This window comes from Microtus ochrogaster, linkage group LG5 (assembly GCF_000317375.1).
Source record: "Microtus ochrogaster isolate Prairie Vole_2 linkage group LG5, MicOch1.0, whole genome shotgun sequence".
NCBI classification, from domain to species: domain Eukaryota; kingdom Metazoa; phylum Chordata; class Mammalia; order Rodentia; family Cricetidae; genus Microtus; species Microtus ochrogaster.
The window spans coordinates 41,670,172-41,692,072 of record NC_022031.1 but is presented as its reverse complement, the minus strand read 5'-3'; the positions used below and the strand labels follow the sequence as shown (position 1 = coordinate 41,692,072).

Genomic DNA, 21,901 nt, shown 5'->3' with positions numbered 1-21,901 from the left:
CAGGTAACAACTTTTGGGAGTCTATTCTCTCCTTCCGCCACCGTGTGGGGCCCAGGGACAGAACTCAAGTTAACACTCAAGTTATCAGCTTGGGCAGCAAGCACCTTTACCCACAGAGCTATCTTATCAGGCCGAGATTAACTGTTTTATACTGTTTTCAAAAGTTCTGTCATTGTGGTCAAAGTATTTGCACAGACTCTTGGTAGAAACCAAAACTCTACTTCTGACTTGGAACATCAGAGATTGGATGTTTTTCTACTAAAGTAAGATTTAATTTTTCTCTGCGGGGAGGGACACAGGGCGGGGAGGAAGTGGTCTACTGACACTTACAGAGACTGAAAGCAGTGTTAAAAATCCATGAGAGCCAGGCAGGGCACTGTACACCTGTCATCTCAGCACTTGAGAAGTGGAACCAAGAGGGTGACAGGGTAAAAGGACTGGGAAAATTATTCAGACCCAGGAAGAGAACGCAGCCCTTCATTCCAGAGTCTGGCTCAAGTCTCTTCCTTGCTGAGAATCCCAAGATAAAGGACGGTTGCTCCAGGCCTTTCTCCATTCCTAGCAGAGAGCCTGCAATTTTTTAGGAATCTCACCAGAAACCCCCTTTGAGGTGAGAAATGTCCTAACTAATTCCCTTGTACAACCAGGATGGATCCCGATTTTATCTTCTCAGATTGTAATTCCAGCAAAGGTACTTCCAGAGCCACCCTATACTCATATTTACCAAAAAAGAGGACAAAAGTAAATTTTCTTAGCAATCCTTGGAGATATTACTTGAAGCAACCAAAATAATACCTATGGCTAGTGCTAAGACGTGCAAGTACTGCCTTCCTTTGAGAAGTCCACGCCCATGCTCTGGGGTGTGCCTTGATTTCCTCTTTAAACTCCAATCCTGCTTCTGACTGGTTCATCTTCAAGTTCTTTTCCTGCAATAAAGTCAAGAATTCGGTTTCGTGTAAACTAAGATCCCGAAAAGTTTACGAGGACTCCCCAGCCAACACAGCTGCCAATAATAGGATTATCAGAACTGAAAGCCATACTTGGCTACATAGCAAGTTTGAGGATAACCTCGGCTATACAAGACTGTATCTTTAGAAAATAATGAAATTGCAGTATCTTCCAGTTTTCAGTGGTGTGAATTCTCCTAACTATTCCACTGTTCTCTTGGTGGCTTTACTGCCTACTGCTTTCATGTCTGGTTTATTCCTTTAATTCCAGCTAACCCCCTTCTACCTGCTGTTTTCAGAGCTTCCTGCATATTATCCAAAAAAAGTTCTAAAAAATTGAGGAATTTCTTAGAAAAATACAAAATTATGAAAAGAAAATTAAGTTGGATAGTCAATGTTGATTTGGGATGAGAAATTATAACCAATTAAGAGATCTGTACGGCATTTAGAAGATAGGCTGACTCTAACCTTCCAGTCTAAAAAACAATCCCCAGTGGCCTCTGCAAATCTAGGAGGGCTCCTTAGCATCCCCATAAATCCGCTCTTGTGGCGTGGCGGCAAGGGGAGGCCTGAGCACTATCCCTCCTTACATGAGAAAACCTTGGTAGAGCAAGTCTCTCAAGACTGGGGAAAGCCGGGCGGTGGTGGCGCACGCCTTTAATCCCAGCACTTGGGAGGCAGAGGCAGGCGGATCTCTGTGAGTTCGAGACCAGCCTGGTCTACAGAGCTAGTTCCAGGACAGGCTCCAAAACCACAGAGAAACCCTGTCTCGAAAAAAAAAAAAAAAAAGACTGACTGAGATCAGCCGCCACTGCCATACTCCGCTCCGTTAATACTCCTGACTGTACACGGATTTCTTTTAAGGATGGCGAGGTTGTGGGGTGAGCTAAAGCAACAGAAGCTGAAGCGGCGAGAAAGGCGAGATGAAGCCCCAGAAGAGAGGTGAACCGGAGCAAAGTGTCTAGCTGTTTTGCCATAATGCGCCTTGGGACGGCATTTGTAAACTGAGGCAGGACCGTTAATAAGGGAGTTGGTTGGATCCTGGGCTCAGCGACGCCCTAGATCTGCTCTGGGTCCCGGCGACCTCAGCCGCGTACTGGACGCCCTAGGCAAGGCGTGCCGAGGTCCGGGCGGTGAAGGCCGTGGGCCGACCTCAGGGAAAGAGGGAGGGCACAGAGAATTCCAAAGTTTCTCAGCGAGGACAACCTCGCGCCGGAAACGGAGCTTCTCCGCCCCGCGTTCACTCCGCCAATGGCTGCGCGATGCGCCGTCCAACGGTGGCTCGCGCGGCACCCGTAGGGTGGCGGCCATAGAGGACGCCATCCCCCGTGCCAACACGCAAGCCTCACGGTTGCATAGCCAGAGGGTGGCGTGTCTCCCCGCATCCCCTCCCACGGCTAAAGCACCTCGGAGCCACCTTGTCTTTTCACCGAAGCGCCTGCACACACGACAGACGAGCGTAGCCAGCATGGCCGACGACGTAGAGGAAAAGCCGGAAGTATGGTGCGTGGGCGGGGCCGAGGGCGGGGCCGAGGGCGGGCCCTCGCGTGACAGGGAATAGGGGCGGGGCCTGCCGGGGAGCGGGGTTTGCAGTCAGACGTCTGCGGCTCTCTCCTGGCCGCCGACTGGGGCTCTCCGCCTTCTTCTGGGGGCCGGGCTGGACCGACTCCGCCCCAGCCAGGTGTCGGCCGGTTCCCAGGTGCCCGCCGGATCTTCAAGACTCTGGTGCTGCGGGCCTGTGCACCGGGCCAGCAGCGATGCAGAAGGACCCCGAGTGCACCCCTCCCTCCGAGTCCACACAACCTCCCAGCTCGGCCAGGGAACCCGAGGTGGTGCCTCCGGGAGACGCAGAGGGCTGCGCCCGGCCACTAGACACGGTCCCCAAGAAACTCTGTGGGTATTTAAGTAAGTTTGGTGGCAAAGGGCCCATCAAGGGCTGGAAATGCCGCTGGTTCTTCTACGACGAGAAGAAGTGTCACCTGTATTATTCGCGCACCGCTCAGGATGCTAACCCATTGGACAGTATCGACCTCTCCAGTGCCGTCTTTGATTGCAAGGTGGACGCTGAGGATGAGGGCACTTTCGAAGTCAAGACTCCCAACCGGGTTATTACCCTCAAGGTAAATGGAACTTTTCTCTCTTTTCCATCTTGAACTAGTTTTCGGGGCTGATGCCTGGGCACCTTAATTGACCTGGACAGTGATTACTGCCATGTGCCCAGAGCCTGGAGCTTTGCCACAGAGTCTTCACACCGTTTCCTTATTGCCTTCCCACAGGCAAGGGTGAGGGACTCATTTTATGGAGCGAGAAACTGTGTCATAGCCAATAAGGGTATGGCTCAGACCGGGCATTTACAAACGATGGGGTTCACTTTTGGAATCTTCCAGTGCTGTATCAAAACTTTACTTTGATGGTGCCTAACCACCCAGTTTCCTTGACTTACTTCCTTGGTACTGAAGCAAGAGTCAAGATTTGTGGTTGCCTTCTTTAAGGCCGGATCTGATTCATGTCTTGGTGGTTTGGCCAACGGGAGCGAACGCAGACATGGGTAGGGGTTAGGAGGGAAAATATGTAAGTTTAGCAATCAGTCTAAGTTGTTTGTCCAGGCATGTCTGAACTGGTGAGTTCTTAGTAAATGTTGTTTAAATAAACACATAGGCACATACACAGGGTGGTGGAGCCCCAGGTCAGATTCTACCAAGTTGAGAGGAAATGGCCTTTGGCTTAACTGGGAAGACAGATGTGGGGGGAGGGATGGCGCTTAATTCTTGAGGCTCAAGAGTGTAAGGACGAAGGTCTTCCTCCCCACTGCCTCTGCTCCTGCTCCCTATGCCCCCAACCTGCCGCTGTCCAGACCCTGGGATGCCCACAGGTTTTCCTTCTCCTTTCCTTGCAAGGCGTGGTGGCTAGTTAACTAGGCTCCAGGGGAGAAGGGAGGAGGCTGCCGTTAAAATAAAGGAAACTCAGACGTTTAGGCCAGAGAGGATGTTTTAGAGGTCTTGTGGGCCTTAGGTCTTGGGCTCATTCCATAAGACAAGGGCTGTGGACAGGGCCTCTCAGCACATGGTTTTTACTGTTCCGGGAGTCCACGCATTAGGCTCTAGGGCGTGGAACAAGTCTGACTTGTTTGCCTCTGCCCCTTCTTCTCAAACAGCATAAGGTGTGATGGGAAAACTGGCAGCGTATTTAAATGCCTTTGGAGACACTGTGAAGAGTCTGGTGACGGGAGGGGTCAGCGCCTCCACGTGATAGGGGGAGCTCTTCAAAAAGGCATCCCTTAAATGAGAGAAATAATGGGCTTTTGGACAGGCAAATGATGAAGGCGATGATGCTGAGGGAGCCTGTGTGCTAAGATGGGAAGATGCAGTGTATCCCTGAGCATCCATCCAGGCAAGCCACAGGAGCCTGGCCCAGAAGATGGAGGTGAAGAGGGAGACACTGGTGAACTGGGATCAAGGGCTTAGACTTTGTCCAGCAGGCTGGAGAGGTTGTCTCAGAGCCTTACGCTAAGGGAGTGCAGTGAGATTAGGGGGTTTAGAGAGCTCAGCTGGTTGTTGGGCAGAGAACAAATTGGGGGGAGAGGAAACTGGTGGTCTGAGAGCCGCTCAGAGAGTAACCAGGAGGGAATGATGGCTGAGCAGGAGCTGTGACCCTGGAGAAAGAGCAGATGGAGGTGGCCAGGAGATGGAGGAGATGGTAGCTGGCTGGTTGTGCTGACAGGCAAGAGAGTCCTCAGGGTGAAGAAACTGTAGGACACCCAGATCTGTGTTATCTGAAGTAAATCTGGCCAGAAGATCTAAGGGCTACTTTCTGAACCTCAATGTGAACCAAGATCACATGTGCTGGCCGGTCCAGGGTTTCCATTGTTAGCAGAGCCTCTGACAGACTGGTGGCTCAGTGTGACCGTGTCAGGCGAGTTCAGGAATAAAATGAGGTGCCTGTGCTTGGCTGGGGATTATCAGGTCTGGTGAAGCCTGAAAGTAATTGAAGCTTTGGAGGAACAGCGTATGAAAAGAAAAGACTGACGGGCATCATTCTGTCCTGCTGATGTCTGCCTAACAGGCCAGAGGACTATCATAGAAACACCCTTGTTCTAGTTGAGTTTCTGTTGCCCTGAGAAATACCACAACCAAAAGCAATTTGGGGGAAGGAAAGGTTTATTTGAATTATTTAACATCCCGGTCCATCACTGAAGGGCAGGAACTCAAACAGGAACCTGGAAGCAGTAGGTAAAGTGAAAACCATAATGGAACACTACTGACCGGCTTTCTCTTTCTGGCCTGCTCTGCTATCTTTTTATACAGACACACCTGCCTAGGCATGGCACCACCCGCGGTGGGCTGGGCTCTCCTGTATCATAGACATGGCCACAGGCCAATCTGATCTGGACAGTTCTTCAGTTAAGGTTCCCTTTTCCCAGGTGACTCTTAGTTTGTGTGCCATGTTGTCAGCTGAAGCTTACTGTGGCAACCTCTCGCCCAACCCGAGTCACACCGCATCTGTGGCCCTCTCCAAAGAGGGAGCTTGCCCTGGTCGCTCTGTAGCCTGCTGCCATTCTTTTGTAGCCTTGATTGTGGGTAGCTCCACGAGGCTCACTGTCTACTCCCATGAGCTGCCCATCACCCGTGCCCACATAAGCTCATGCCTTTAAAATTAGTTCTGCTCTACAGTGGAAAGACCTAGTTCTTGGGCCAGCATGCCACAGCCACTACATGTCTGGACCACTTGTGTCTCCATCTGGGAAAAGGGCCGATCACACCTACCTTCTCCCTAGAAGATCCAGCGAGCTAATGGATGTACAAACACAGTATGGGCTATTAGTTGGGAAAGAAATGACTGATATCAGCTGCTCACTTGTTGGAGTGGTGCAGGTTTCCTGTGTGTTAGCACAGTGTGTTTGTGGCTTTCCTGCCCCCATCTAAAGTCATGAGCTGGTGTAGCCTGCAGTAGGTGGGATTACCTCCATCCCACAGAAAGGCAGCTAGGACTTGGGGCTGTCACACAAGGAGAGTGGCAGTCACTGGACCCCGCCAGATCACAGTTCACAGCTCTCTCCTCTCTCATGGTACCTCTCTTTCTCCTTCTAGGGAATGCATTTGTGCACCTGCCATGTACCGGGCACTGTGCCAAGCACTCTATTCCCCCTATTTTGTCTTCATAAGCACTCTATAAAATCAGTAGTACTGTCCCTACAAAATGCTCGAGGAAACAGAGACATGAAGAGCCCACGCAGGAAACCAGAACCTGGTTCTTTTCTGTGATGTTCCAGAAGTGGATGCAGGCCTGCAGTGTTGATGGATTTTTTTTCTGGGCAGGACAAAGTTTCTAAACATCTGTGATCTCTGAAGGCCATGCTTGGTGCCACCCTGCAGGCCTGGGACCTGACTAACTAATGCTTGTGCTTCTCAGGCCGCCACCAAACAAGTGATGCTATACTGGCTACAGCAGCTACAGATGAAGCGCTGGGAGTTCCACAACAGCCCACCTGCACTTCCCGTCACCCCTGCTGCCGGCCTGTCTGGGAATGGGCCCACCCTGCACCTCAATCTAGGTACCAATGGGCTGACCTCCTGCCACATACACAAGCATTTGCTAGCCAGTCCTTTCCCTTACTACTGGGAGCATGGGAGGATCCCTGTCCGCCAAAGAGTGGAGCCAGGAATGGAATATAGGATCAATTAGGACAGGGATATGGTCAGCCACTTGAGTTCAGGTCTCAGCTGTGGATGATGTCAGGCAAGTTACCAAGCCTGCCTGAGTCTCAGTTTCCTTCTCTACCAAATGAAGTGAATAAAACACCCATCTTAGTGCTCTTCCGAGGCTTAGCTGAATCCACGTACCTCAAACGCTTAGAACAATGCCTGCCTATGGTCGGAACTCAATAGAACATTGTGATATCCTTAGGATATCTCAAGAAGTTACACCTGCCCGGAGTTGTGAGAAGGAAGGGTCAGTGCAAAAGTGCAAGCCAGGCAGTGGTGGTGGCACACGCCTTTAATCCCAGCACTCGGGAGGCAGAGGCAGGTGGATCTCTGAGTTTGAGGCCAGCCTGGTGTACAAGAGCTAGTTCCAGGACAGGCACCAAAGCTACAGAGAAACCTTGTCTTGAAAAAACAAAAACAAAACAACAACAAAAAAGCAAAAGTGCCAATGCAGTGGGTTTCTAGGGCATTTTGTAATAGTTTGGAGTATCTGTTACTTTAATCCTGATGATTTCAGAGATCAAAGTTCTTATTGCCTACAAGTGCACTCTCTCTCTGTCTCTGTCTGTCTCTGTCTCTCTCTCTCTGTCTCTCTCTCTCTGTCTCTCTCTCTCTCTCTCTCTTTCTGTCTGTCTCTCTCTCTCTCTCTGTGTTTACTGGGGGTCGAATCCTGGACCTCATGAACGCTAGCCAAGCACTCTGCCACTGAACTATCATTCTTTTGCCCTTGGATTTGGGGACAGGCAGGTTCTTGCTGTGTAGCCCAGATTGGCCTCAAAACTCTCAACCCTGCCTCAGCCTCCCAAGTACTAGGATAATAAACATGAGCCATCATGTAGGTTCTTGTTCTTGGTGTAGGTTCTAGGATATCTCAACATGGAGAAACCTGGAAGTCACATTTCCTCCCACCAGGTGCTGATAGATTTCAGCACGGGGATGGACTACCCCACAGCTGCCATGGCAACAGCATGCATAATCAGTTAGGTCCCAACAGTGCAGAGTCAGTGTCTAAAATGCCACAACTTCAGGCCAGTTAGCCAGAATAGCGCGTCACATGTCCGACATTGAGCACACCTGCCTGTGAGAATTCCCCCTCCCTTGGTAGATGCCCATGTGTGCCCACTCATAACAGCAGGCCACACCCCACCCTTCCTCAGTTTCTACCAGCCAGTCCAATCAGGAGCTGCCCTGGGCCTCTTGCCCCTTAAACTGCCTGTCAGTTCCAGGTCCCCTCACTGCCATTCCTAGGTTAGATCTCTCAGCTAGGAAGCCCCAGCATCCTCCTCTCCTCGGTAATGGCCCCTCTCAAAGCCTGTGTCCGAGCCTGTCCCCTGTAGTCTGAGTGGGCTTTCTAAAATGAAAGATGTGCAGGGCCTTACACACTGCCTAGGGCTAGTTCCCCAAGCCCCATCACATCTTTGCCAGCTCCCAGTGTCCCCCAGTGCCCATGCTCTAGCAGGAGGTTCTCATGTCCCTCTGTCTGGCCTGATCAATCCCTGCTTATTCTGTAAGGCCAGGCTCATGTCCCCTCATCTTGTCAGCTTCCCCTCAGATGCCTGCTGGGACTTTGCCACCGAGTCTCGGTGTAAGTCCTTGACACTTTTTCAAACATTGCTGGGAGACCTGTCACATGTTGTTCCGATGACCAGTGTCCTTGTCAGTCTCCACTAGTCCTTAAGACTAGTGTCCCTAGTCCTTGATAGTGTCTGGTCTGGCACAATTTTTATTTGCAGAGTGAATGTGAGAGCAAATGCACTGAATTTTATGCCAGAGAAAAGGACTGTAACATGGAATGTCAGGCATACCGGCACACACGGTAGCGACACTAATGATGCATTTTGGTGTGTGACACACACACATTATTTATTTATTTATTATTTATGCTATTATTGTCATCGTAGTACCTACAAGCACACGTGTGCTAGTACTATCATAGCATATATGTTGACACTATCCCAGTAGCACACACCATAGTACACACTATCATAGTATACACTATCATAGTACATACTATCACAGTAGCACGCACACACCATAGTACACTATCACTATGCGTGTGTGTTCTGCAGCTATCATAGTAGCATATACACACTGTTGCTATCCTAATAGTGCCTACATACCATGACTACTGTAACAGTACACCCACATCAATGCGCTATCACTACTGTAGTGTAGTGGCTGCTCCTTGCTGTGAATAGCCATTAACCTCTTTGGGCAGCCTCTTTCTCTTCTGTGAGACGGCGTCTCGTGTAACGCAGGCTGACCTTGAATTCATTATGTAGCTGAGGCTCTTCTGGAGCTCCTGAGCCCCTACCTCTTCCCCCTCCTCTTCTCAGGTGCCGGGATTACAGATGCGCACCACCATACAGCTTCAAGCAGGGCTTTAAAGGGTTTCTTGGCACCCGTTCTTCTGCTATAGCTCATACTCACCACCATCACACAGCCAGGCATCCCTGTCTATGTGGAAGATTATAGCCTGAGTTGACACAGTCACCATAGCCAACTTCAGGCCAAAGACAGGTTGATCTGACATGTGAAGAACAAGGCTCCAAGACAGTGTGGAGCCACACGGTGTGGAACCCCGAAGGCCTCGGCTCTGCCAGTCCTGGTCCAGGTTCTTAGTTCTGTAGCTTTGCTTCAGTACACGGACTAGGCCTGTTTGGATCTAGCGTTTTTCTCATGGGGCAGGCCACATGGTGTCCCCATAACCAGGGTGGTGGTATCCTAGGGAGAGCACTGGCCTGAGTTGTGGGAAGCAGAGGTACAGACTTTACCTCCCATCAGCCTTTCTGTCCTGTAGCAAACTGCCCCTGCTGGACCCAGGGCCTAAGTGAAAACTTTTACATCACACGTACACATGCACCTGCACACACAGAAAACCCTTTATGGGGTCCATTGTATGTTGCTTGCTTGCTTTGTAGCCCAGGATAGCTTCAGTCTTACCACATAGCCCAGGTTGGCTTTATACTCACGGTGATCACCTTGGCTCAGCTTCCCAGATGCTGGGGTTATAAGCGTGTGCCACTATGCCTGACTCCTTTTCTTTCTGGAGTCTTGAGCAAGCTGCTGAGCCTGAGATTAGCTGTTTGGAGCATGCTGCCCTACCTCAGCCCCTCCCTATCCTTCCTGAGGAAGCAGAAGGCTGTGCAAGCCTCCTGATCCACTTCTGACTTTGAGTCACAGAGGCTGGGTCCCGTTTAAAAAAGAAAAGTTCCATCAACACCCTTGAGCAATCTGGAGGCGCGGTCTCTCCCTACAGCTTTGTAGCGTTTCCAGCTTTCTTTTTCACCTACGCAGTGGTCCCCAGAGGGCCAAGGACAATGAGGATGACGGACAGATTTCTGTAATTGTATGTTGCCAAAGGAAGCCACAGCTTACAGGGGCTATTCATAAATGTCTGCCACCAGCAATTCCCATTTACCAGCACTGCTCTAGCCTGGCCGTGTGTCATCTCACTTAATCCTTAGTCTTGTAGGTGTTATTCTCATTTTATAGCAGAGGAAGCGGAGGCCCCTTGGAAAGGAAATACCAACCCTAAAATTCAAACTGGACCCTATAGATTCATACCTCAGAGCTGAGGGGGCATTCAGGGCTACACCACAGAAGCAGCAACCTCCTGGCCTAGGCCCTTTTTGTGTGTGTGTAGGCAGGGACTTCCTTGTAGTGCAGGAATAGTCCAAGCTCTCAGACCAGAGAAGTCTGAGGACTGCAGGACAGGCCTAGCCGATCATCTCTCCGCGGGGGGGGGGGGGGGGCTTTCTTCAGGCGATAGGAGCCAGGGCCATGGGCCATCAGGTCTGTCTCCAGCAGGAAGTACTGGTCTCCGCTGCAGTTAAGGCCACGATGTGTGCCTGTTCCTTCAGTGCTCTGCTGTAGGCTGTGCTTTCTGGGCACCCCCACTTTTCAGGAACTTCGTTCTGCCCCAGTGAGCCACAGAGTTTAGCGAAAATGAATTGCATCTCAGCTCAAGTCACCGGCTGGCTTTGTCTTCCCCCACAGACCTTCTCTCCCAGCTGCTCTTTCCCTATTGGTGATACCTCCCCCCCCCCCACACACACACACAGGACAGTTAAGTGTGACCACAGAGTTGATCTTGGGCTACAGGCAGAGAGGTGTAGGAGACCTGACACACCTAAGAAACACACACCAAGGTACTAAAATCTGAGAGAAACTGATTTTGTTTGCTCTGAATGAAGGAGAGGGAAGGTGATTAAAGTATCTCTGATTAAGACAAATTTATATTGAATCTGTTTAAAACCTGAAAGGTCAGAGTCCACATTATGGGGCCTTACCCTTTTCTATTTCCGTGTACTCTAACCTCGAAGAACACAGGGTAGAGAGGAGCCTTCCTGAGTTTTCATTTGCTTGTTTTGGTGTAAGGAATTTCCAAGAGATCTCAGAATCCTCCCTGTGGAAATAGGACCTGGCCATGGATCTTCTAACCAAAGGCAGAGCTAGTATTTTGGCTCTTGTTGAACAACAAACAACATATACACACACTCGTATATACACTTATACATGCATGTATACACATAAACACACATTCCCCCTCATACATACATACAAACACACGTACTCCATCCACACACACACACACCTCATGATCCTGCCTCCTAGCCATTCCCCCACACACGGCCTTCCCGTCTGGTTACCCTGGTCCTTGTCCCCAGGCTCAGTTCTGGCGCTGGAACCTGACATCTTTGCCTTCCCTCCTCAGGCACGTCCAGTCAGCTCCAGCCCTCCCAACCCTCCCAGCCCTCCCTGCCTCAGCCTCCCAGAACAGCTCTCTCTGCCCCAGCTCCTGCCTAACTGGGTCTGGAGTTGTGATTTCTTCCCTTTGCCTGCTCCTTAGCCTCAGCATCCCGCAACCTCAGCATCCTGCAGCTTTGCCTCTTCTTACTTCCTCCAGCTCTTCCTGGAAGCCCAGTTCCTGTCTGGGGAGAGGGGGAATAGAGAGGAGGCCTCAGAAGAATGGCTTTGAATGTTGTTGCCAAGTCAACTGACCAGCCTGTGACGTTGATGGAGCCTGCCGAGAGTTAGCAACGTGTGACCCACTATTGTTTAAGTGACTGCAGGATTCTTGGATGAGTGGAGCAGCCTCCACTCCCACCCTACCCAGCTCTCATGATCACCACTGTGATGATGAATATTTTTATACCCACATCTTCTTTACAGATATGATGCACAGATAAAGTTCCCCCACCCCTAAAGTCATAGGTTATTTTATTTTACGTGTGTGTACGTGTCAGTGTGTGTGTGTGTGTGTGTGTCCATGTCCCCACATCAGTGTGATGCCTTTGGAGTCCGGAAGGCTTTGGGACACCTGGAGCTGGAGTTACAGGCAATTGTGAGCTGTGGGTGGGTATTGGGAGCTGAACTCTAGTCCCCAGTAAAAGCAGTCAGTGTGGCTCTAGGGAAACCCCCAGGAACCCACAAGGATGACCCCAGCTAAGACTACTAGCAATAGTGGAGAAGGTGCCTGAACGGGCCATCTGCTGTAAGCAGATTGGTGACTACCCTAATTGTCATCAGAGATACTTGATACTCTATCCAGTAACTGATGGAAACAGCTGCAGAGATTCACAGACAAGCTGAAGTTCTGGGAGTCTTGCTGAAGAAAGGGAGGAGGGATTATATGAGCCAGGGGAGCTCATAATAGGAGAACCCACAGAGACAGCCTCCCTGAGCTCGTGGGAGCTCATGGACCTGGACCAACAGTTAGAGGAGCTGACATGGGGCCGATCTAGGCCCTCTGCATGTGTGCAACAGTTGTGCAGCTTGGTCTCTTTGTAAGGCTCCTAACAGTGAGATCAGGACCTATCTCTGGCATCTAGCTGGCTTTTGGGAACCTGTTCCCCATGCTGGATGACCTCACCCAGCCTTGTGCGAGGGGTGGGAGGCTAGGTCCTTCCTCAACTTGATGTGCCATGCTTTCTTCAAGCCCATGGGAGACCTGCCCCTTTCTCAATGGAGATGGAGGAAGGGTGGAAGGGGAGAGGGTGGATGGGAAGCAGGGGATGGGGATAAGACTCCGGAGGAGAAAAGAAAGAAAGAAAGAAAGAAAGAAAGAAAGAAAGAAAGAAAGAAAGAAAGAAAGAAAGAAAGAAGAAAGAAAAGAAAGAAGAAAGAAAGCGAGCAGTTAGTACACTGAATTACTGAGCCATCTCTCTAGCCTCACACCCCTAAATCTTTCACTCCTTCCGGATAAGGGCTCCACATGAGAAGTGGCCCTGGCTCTTTCCTCCTTTCTGTAGCATTCCATACTAACTTTCAAAATGCTGGATCCTCTCTCTTACACTTCGAATGATATTTTTTTAGTGTAGAAACTTATCTTAACATTAAACATTTTGAAGCCACTTTCTCTAGAAGAATTCTTGTCAGAACATTGGGGAAGCAGTAAAGAGGGAAAGGCAGCCCATGTTCATCTTCTAGTGAGGCCAGTGGTAATGTCGTATTATGGCCTCCACCCTCCTTTGTTTTTGTGTATTTTGGACCATATGCCAATGTAAAACATCTTTACTTTTCAGTATTTAGGATTGCGATCTTAATATGTCTCTGTGCTTTAAGTTCTCTTTGTAGCTTTCTATTTTTAATGAATCTAAATTTGTTTTCTAGTTATGAAGGTAGGCCTAAATTTTTTACAGTAGCGAATCTGGTGAGAAAAATAATAAATTGAGAATAGCCTGCTCACCCATAATCCCATCATGAAACCTCAGTCACTTTTCCCCAGTATCCAAGCATTTATTGAGTCAGGTAAGGGCTCTCCAAACTGCTGCATACCAGCTGTGTGCGGTTATCAGGGATTGTCATTTGTCTCCAGAGATGGCTGAGATAGATTGGCAAGACATTCAAAAGCTAACACAGGAAAGGTCACGCAGATTCCAGAACAGTGAGTCATAGGACAGCTCATTCTTTCTTATCTTCAAAATTCAGGGTTTCAACCAGAAAGAAATCTGAAGAAATCACTACTCAGGTGTTAAAGCTCTTACAAACTTACTGCTTTGATTAGGAACAACCCTTATAATGGTAGAGGTCCTGACCCATTTTTTTTTTTTTTGTAGGTTTTTCAAGACGGGGTAGTTTGTGTAGCTCTGGCTGTCCTGGAACTTGCTCTGTAAACCAGGCTGGCCTTGAACTCAGAGACCTACCTGCCTCTGCCTCCTAGGATTAAAAGTGTGTTCCACCACCCAACTTAAGCAGAGGGTATTTGTAAAGAGACTCACATGGTAAAATTCCTGCCCTTTAGCCATGTTATGCCTTGAAATCCCATTAAGGTGCACGTGGTGATGCCCAGACAGGAAGCCAGCCTATGAGCTTCTCACTTAGTGATCTACACACTAGTACAAGAGAAACACTGAAGATTAAAGAGACTGAGACTTGGTAGCAAAACAGTTCAGTGGAGCCATAAAATAGCCTGCTTGATGTCACTTGAGTGAGTAGTAAGACCTTGAGACCCTGGTGACTTTTTGTTAGGTGGTGGTTTTGAACTACCCTATGACAAATGGCTGATGATTAGATTCAAAATGATAACTGACTGGAAGTCTTTGCTGCCAATTGCTCTTAAGTCTTGTTCAAATCCACGTCGTTTATAGCACCAAAGTGATGGGAAGGTTAAGATCAAGAAGTTTATTTGTTTATTTTGTTTTGTTTTGAGAGTTGGAGCCTTGAATCCCAGAGCTTGTGCATCTGGGCAACACCCCTGACCCATGCAAGTCTATTTAGAAACTTTTCAGTGTAACTGAGACCAACTGTGACTCCATTTTTAAGTCTGGCATTTTCCATTTGATATTATGTTCCATGTATGCTCCTATGTTCTCTGGAGGAAAAGGCTGACCTGGAACTCACAGCAATTCTCCTGCTTCAGCTGCCCACTTCTCTTGTGTTGCACAGTGGAGTGGCAGTTGTATGGAGGTATCAGGGTTTACCCAACCTGCTCCCGGGTTGTAAAATCTTCCTTTCTAGCTGAGCTTGTTGTTACGCACTTGTAACCCCCAGTACTTGAGAGCTGGAGGCAGGTGTGTGGAACACAAGGTCAAGGCTGGTGTGAGTAATTTAACGAGACTCCACGTCCAAATAAAGGATTGGGGAGCTGGCTCAGTAGATAAAGAGTTGCCATGCAAGCCTGAGAACCAGCAGTCAGATCCTAGAACTCATGGAATAGGTGGGTGTGGCATTCAGCCCCCTGTAATTCTGCCTCTGGGGAGGTCAAGCTTGGAGATTCAGCGCAAGCTGAATAGATAGATATCCTCACTGACTAACTCTGGGCGCAGTGAGAGACCCAGTGTTAGTAAATAAAGCAGAGATGGAGAAAGATAACCTGACGTCAACCTCTGGCCACCACACACTAGCACATACATATGCATGTGTGTCCAATACACATTCAAGCATGTATATATGCTCCCACACACATACATGCGTATGCTAAGAAATTAAACAAACGAACGAACAAACAAAAAAAACCCTGAAAAAGTTATTTCCACTTTAAGGTACTACAGATGATGCTAGGAGAGACCTTTTGACGCATCAAGTTTCAGTACATTTCAGACATCTTCTAAATGGCTCATCAGATACAGAATAACCTGCAGGCCTGCATGTTTATGAAGAGTGTCTGCGAAGGCTGCAGCAGCAAAACAGATCATGTTGCAGCACCTTGCTGTTGTTAGCCTGCATCAAGGTCGCTAGCCGAGCAGCTGTCACAACCCTGTACGCTGTCAGTCAGAGCTGAGCCCACAGCCCAGGACTAAGTCGTTCCTACCAAGTACGCTAGTTCACACCAGTCTTGACTGCCTGTCTTTGGCTCCCTAGAACAAGAGGAGGCGGAGCTGGAAGAGTTCCTGTGTCCTGTGAAAACACCCATCGGACTTGTGGGTGCAGCAGCTGCCTTGCAGCCTGTCCCTGCCATGCCCTCGACCCTTCAGAACATCTCCCTGAAGCATCTCGGAACAGAAATACAGTAAGTGCCCAAGGAGATAAGAGGCAGCCAGCCCACCAGACCCCCTTTCTGTGAGCTTCATCAGGTAGGGTTCTGTGTAGGGTGGACAACAGTGGGATTGTTGCCTTATTTTCAATTAACCACATTGTTATTTAAAAATAGACCAGGTACTGGAGTCCCAGCACTTGAGAGGCAGAGGCAGGAGTGTCATGAGTTCTAGGCCAGCCTGGGCCACATAGAGAGATCTTGTTTCACAATACACAAACAGGGCTCAGCTGGTAAAGCGCTTGCTGCACAGATCTTGTGACCTGAGTTCCTGAAATGAGCACAAAGGTGAGAGAGAGAATGAACTCCAGTGAGTTGTCCCCACGTGTACTGTGGCACAAGTACCCACAGGCACACCGTGCCTCGTAATAATGAACAACATCTTAAAAGGACAATCATTAGAAATTACCCATACTTCTATCATTCATCATGCTTAGCAGTAGTAAACAGCTCTCTATATATCCACGTATAGCTGAGATCACATCAAATGATGAGTCTGTATCAAATTATTTACTTCTAATACTTGTACTTTATCACGTCAGTCATGTCAGCTACTCTGTAGTGAACGGCGTTGAGATAAGGTCTTACTCTGTAGCCCCAGGCTAGCCTGGCACTCACATTGTGGCCCTAGCTGGCTTTGAACTTGCAGCAATCCTCCAGTCTCAGCTTTTTGAATGCTGGAATTATAAGCACGAACCACCATGCCAGATCCTAACTCCTTCACATTTTTCATTTTTTATTTTATTATGTTATGCGTATGTGTGCTTGAGAGGGTAGTCATCTTCTTCCCAGAGAGAAACAGGCTTGGAGAAAAGATGAGATGTGACCTTTTAGGGCTTGCTTGGCTGGAGGAAGTGCTAACCACAGTTGTTTGGACAGAGGGGCATGGAGCCCATGAGAGAGAAGCCTAGGGGACATGGAGCATGGGTGAGCACCCAGGGTGCAGGGCTTATCCCCTGAGATCCTGGAAGGAACTGGATATGTTGGCAACACGCTAAAGGGAAGAGGAACCTGGGAAGGCTAGCCTCCTAGCCAGCGTGTATCCAGGGCAGGTGGTTTGTGCCTGAGGGAGGCCACAGCCCCAAAAGTGGAACAGAGGGCATGTGGAAACTGAGAAAGGGAGGTGGTTGCACAGCCTCGCCCAGCCAGTGTCCTCCCGTCACTTGTGATGGCCACAGATGCAAGGCAACAGCAGCATTGCAAGACTGCCCCCTGCACCACCGGGGCCCCAGACGATGTGGTGAAATGAGAACCTGCCCACGAGCCTTGCATAGGCCCTGGGAGGCTTTGAGCTTGCAATTGTGAGGCCTGAGCGCAGGATGAGGGGCTTCCTGAGCACTGCCGGGGACTGTGCTCTCACTGACCACCATAGCAAGCTACCGTGTGTCCCAGTGCTAGACCCACACTGGGTTATCCTCCCCTTCTGTCCAGGGGCGCTTCCAGGGCTGTCAGGAAAGTGAACCGAGGAGAATGCATCTTCCTGTTAACTCTCAGAACATGGCCCCCAGGGGAGCATGGCATGTGTTGGGATCTGTTCTTAATCCCCCTGGCTGGCAAGAAGCCACCCTGGAGGATAGCTGGCTTGCTCACTGAGGTTGTCCTTCACCCCTGTGCTGGCCAAGCCTTTTAGAACAGAGCTGAGTTAGGGGTACTCTTCTCATTGCTATGACCAAATCCCTAACTAACGTCAAGGAAGCAGGGCTTGTTCTGGTTTAAGAACAGGTAGGCATGGAGGCGGGAGCCAGGCACACTGCATTCACAGTCAGGAAGCAGACACAAATGAGTGGTAGTGTTCAGCTCCTTTCCTCCTTTTTATTCCTTCTGGAACCCTCCTTGTCCATTGATGCTGCCCACCCCATTCTAGGTGGGTCATCTCCCTTCTGGAAACACCCTCACAGGTGCCTCGGAGAGGTACATTTCCATGGTGAGTCAGATCTAGTAAAGCAGACAATGAGGGTCAGCCACGCCAGGAGCCAGCATACACAAAGAGTAATCTAAATTGCTCCAAGCAAAGTCGATGGGTTGATGGCAGAGAGATGCTCCCTTCAGAGACTGCAGCCACCTGGACAGTGGTAAAAGGTAGAGAGCATCTGTCCCAGAGAGATACCAGCCAGGACCAGAAAGGTCCTTTCCTGCCTTAAAGTTGGGGTTTTCTTGCCCTCCCACACCCAAGGACCACTGGTCACAGGCCCTGTGACACGCTGGGGAAGCTTAATTCCTGACAACAGGAAGTGTGGACAGCAGTGACCGTCACCCCACTCAGCCAGTGCCTCTGGCTGTGGCCTGTGTCCCTCAGTCGCTCTCCAACTTTTGTGGCTTGTGACCTGTGAGACCCCTGCATAGCAGCAGTTAGCACACACTAATCCCCATCGTGGTGGTTGCTGATCTTTCCAGCACGCCCACTGCACTGTGAGTTTCTGATGGGGGGGTAAGAACCAAGAAGGGAAATGGCCAGCCTGAGAAGTCAGGGGTCTTTTGTAACAGGGTTTTAATAATGACCAAATGCCACCATCTGGTTATTAGCATTGTAATGCTGACCTTAGTCTAATTGATGACTGCATTCTTTATCAATCCATGAAAAGAAAATCGCATTCTGTTTTTTTGTGAACCCATCTATTTAAAACAAGCAGACTGAATCTTCTTTCACCACTGAGTTTCCCACTGGTGAGATGGTGACGGTGTCTGCTGCCAAGCACGATGACCCGAGTTCTGTCTCTGGAGCACACGTGGTGGAGGGCGAGAACTCTCTCCCACAAGTGTTCTCTGACCTCCCTACATGTGCTGTGGCAGATGTATATGTGCATGTTCACACGCACACAAATAAAATGAAATGGCTTTTCTTTGAAGAATCTAACAAGGTTGATAACTTTTAGCTAGGTCATGAAAGGGAGAAAATTAAAATCACTAAAGTTAGGAACAACAACAACAAAGGGTCATTACTGCCAACGTTATAGAGATAAAAAGGATTACTAGGGCCAGGCATGGTGATTGGGAGGACCCAGCTCTCAGGAGGTTGAGACAGGAAGATTCTGAGTTCAAGGTCAGCTTGGGGTACTTACTGAGTCCCTGTCAAAAAATAAACAGGGTCCATGAGATAAATTTGAAATCTTAGATGAAATGGACAAATTCCTAAAAATACAGATTGCTGAGACTGACTGAGAAAGAACTCAAAATCTGAGTAGATCTAACAACTAGAGCCTGCAGGGATGGGGTGGCTTCTCCAGGAAGTTCTGCAGATAACCAAAGAGAGGCGCTGCACTCCCTTGGGGGGTGGCCTTTGCTGAGGCGCTAGTCTGATCTGTGCACCCGCTTTTCTTTTCACTCCATTCTAGTTTCACATCCACTACTAGGCTCAGTCCTTTATTTCTTCTGGGACTGTGTTTTCCGCTTCTCCAGCATCTGAGCAGATTTGTGGAATGAGGGTTTTCCAGAGTGACTCAACAGAGCCAGGGGCCGTGCAGGTCTATCTTATCCTCTTGTCTGACTACCCCCCATCCTCCTAACCCCTGCTGCTCCTTAGTAAATGCCCTCCGGGTGCAGTATCACCCAAAATGGTAACAGGTCATAGTGAAAACTAGTGGTCTGTTATAGCTCATAACAAATTTCTGGGGTTCACAGAAAATCTTAACCCTCACTAGGTGGGGTAACTCTTAATGTTTTTCTCTTTGTTTTCTTTCAAATCCGTTTCACTTTTTCCTATCCTTTATTTAAGGCAGGAAATGTTGGTGGATACTCCGTGATAGTAAGAATTTTCAGTAAGACTGGGCCAAGAGAAACGTGGGGTTGGGGATGTGGCTCAGTTAGTAGAGAGAGCCCTTGTCCCTCAGGCTCACTGAAGCTCTGCACCCACAGCAGAAGGATGAGAAGTCCAAAGTTGCCCTGTCACACAGTAAACCTGTGATGCCTGAGATGCAGTCTGAGATGCATGAGACCCTGCCTCAAAAATAAATGATAATAATAATGGAAAGAGCTAGAGAAATGGCTCAGTGGTATAGTGCTTGCTGGAGAAACCTCAGATCCCTGGCACCTGTCCCTAACTAGAGCACTGGGGAAGCAGAGACAGGAAGCTGTCTGGGGCTCACTGGCCAGCTCTGGGTTCAGTGAGACACCCTGTGTCAAAAAAAAAAAAAATAGATAGTGAATGAAGAAAATGCCCACTGTCCCAGTGTTCACCGTGGCCTGCACACAAACATGCGGCGGGGAGGGGCTGAGTTTGACTTTTTTTTCTGAATGGCGAAAGGATTTTAACTGTAAGATCACTGTGGACTCACAAATAGAAAAATTCAAAACACGGTTCGGTCACTCAGGCACCGGATTCTTCCCCATCGTTTGCATCTACATTGAAACAGATCTCGGGGAATTTCAAAGGCCAGTGATTAAGTCTGTCTGCCTTCAGAACCATCCTAGAACTCCACTAGGAAGCACGGATGCTCTGCGGCTGGCTTTCAGACACCATCACCTTCCCTGCCACACACCGTGGCTGCCCTCCCTGGACAGGTGTGCCTCCCATGGCCTATTTCTTTTTGTAGCACCTAGGATGTTTCTTCTTGCATAGCCTGAGTTTTATTTACTTATTTTGGTTTGTTTGTTTTTTTTTCAAGACAAGGGTTCTCTGTAGCTTTGGTGCCTGTCCTGGAACTAGCTCTTGTAGACCAGTCCTGCCTCTGCCCCCCGAGTGCTGGGATTAAAGACTTGTGTCACCGCTGCCCAGCTGCATAGCCTGAATTTTAAACAGTTCACTTAAGGAGCACTTTTTCTCTCCCTTACTATTGATTTCAGAATTGATGAGCTTTTATCTCTTTGCCAGGAAAAATAAACACCTGAGCTCCCTCTTCATCTGGTAGACTGTGGATTTTGCTATATTCAGTACTCTTAGGCCGGTCTTTGGTGCTACCTGGTTCCTTTCTATAAACTGCACAAGGGTTAAGTCTGGACTCAGGAATGGGGCCTCAGCCTCAACAAGCTATTGGCTGAAGCTGGCCTGGGCACGAGTGTATTAAGTCCCTTGGAAGCCGTGAGTCAGTGAAACCTGCAAGCCTGGGTGGGTCTGGGCCCAGGAAGAGAGCAAAAGCAGAAAGCTGCCAGGAAATGCTTACAACATGCCTCAGCAGATCCGAGCTGGGAACCACTGATGGCCTTTGGGCCATAGGATTTGGGGAAGTTAGGTTGACAAGTGCATTCAACATTCGTTCGATAAATGTGAAGCAATTTCTTATTACAGTCACTGCTCTAAATCTACGAGCAAGCAGAACAAGTGCAGACACCTCTCCAGACGCGAGGTTGGGGCTGCAGGAACCACGCCTGTGAGAAACGCAGTGTTCATTGCACTTGTGAACTGGCAGCAGCTGGGGTTACCTGTACAAGACAGAGCCATCAGTAATTCCAGCATCAGTGGGGGGAAGAGGCTCATGCGGCCCCACCCCTAGCCGAGGAGCTATTGGCAGCTGGTGACTGTTGTGTGTGTGTGGGGGGGGGTCATTTTCTTCAGGGTTATGGCCAACAGTAGGTTCTTCATGTTCAAGCTGGTAACAGTCATTGGACTCAGTAGGAAGGGCATATGTTGGGGGGTACTGAGGAATAGGGGAGGATGGGGTAGATACATTGTAGGGAGCTGGGGAAAGGGCTCAATGGTTAAGAGCACTTGTTCTTGTAAGAGGATCACCTGGGTTCAGTTTTCAGCACCAGCATGGTGGCTCACAACCGTCTGTAACTCCATTGCTAAGAGATCTGCTGCCCTCTTCTGACCTCCACAGACACCAGGAATACACATGGTTCACAGACATATATGGTGGTTTGAAAGAAAATGACCCCCCAAAGGGAGTGGCACTATTAGGAGGTGTGCTCTAGCTGGAGTAGGTGTGGCCTTGTTGGAGGAAGTGTGTCACTGTGGAGGCGGACTTTGAGGTCTTATATATGCTCAAACCACATCCAGTATCTTAGACTACTTCCTGTTGCCTGCAACTCAAGATGTAGGACTTTGAGCTAACTCTCCAGCACCATGTCTGCCTGCATGCCATACCATGATGGTAATGGACTAAACCTCTGAACGTAAGCCACCCCAATTAAATATTTTCCTTTATAAGAGTTGCCATAGTCATGATGTCTCTTCACAGCAATAAAAACCCTAAGACAGCCATACATGCGAGCAAAACACACATAAAATAAAATAATCTAGAAAGAATACACATTATATATGTGTGAAATTAACCAGGAATAAAAGGGTGTGGGAGTGTAGTGTGGCAGGGAATAAATGAGAAGGGTGAGGGGGTTGGAGC

At 49.1% G+C, this 21,901-nt stretch overlaps 1 protein-coding gene across 2 annotated transcripts in view; it reads left to right on the top strand.

The window, feature by feature from the left end:
* Positions 1-2,634: 2,634 nt before the first annotated feature.
* Tbc1d2 (TBC1 domain family member 2) overlaps positions 2,635-21,901 on the top strand; it is a 46,463-nt gene continuing 27,196 nt past the window's right edge. For both annotated transcript variants that reach the window (XM_005362148.2, XM_026786557.1), the window contains exons 1-3: positions 2,635-3,067; positions 6,357-6,498; positions 15,455-15,602. In XM_005362148.2, coding sequence (XP_005362205.1) covers positions 2,705-3,067; positions 6,357-6,498; positions 15,455-15,602 — 653 coding nt within the window. In that variant the 5' untranslated portion in view covers positions 2,635-2,704. The remainder of the gene's footprint in view (positions 3,068-6,356; positions 6,499-15,454; positions 15,603-21,901) is intronic.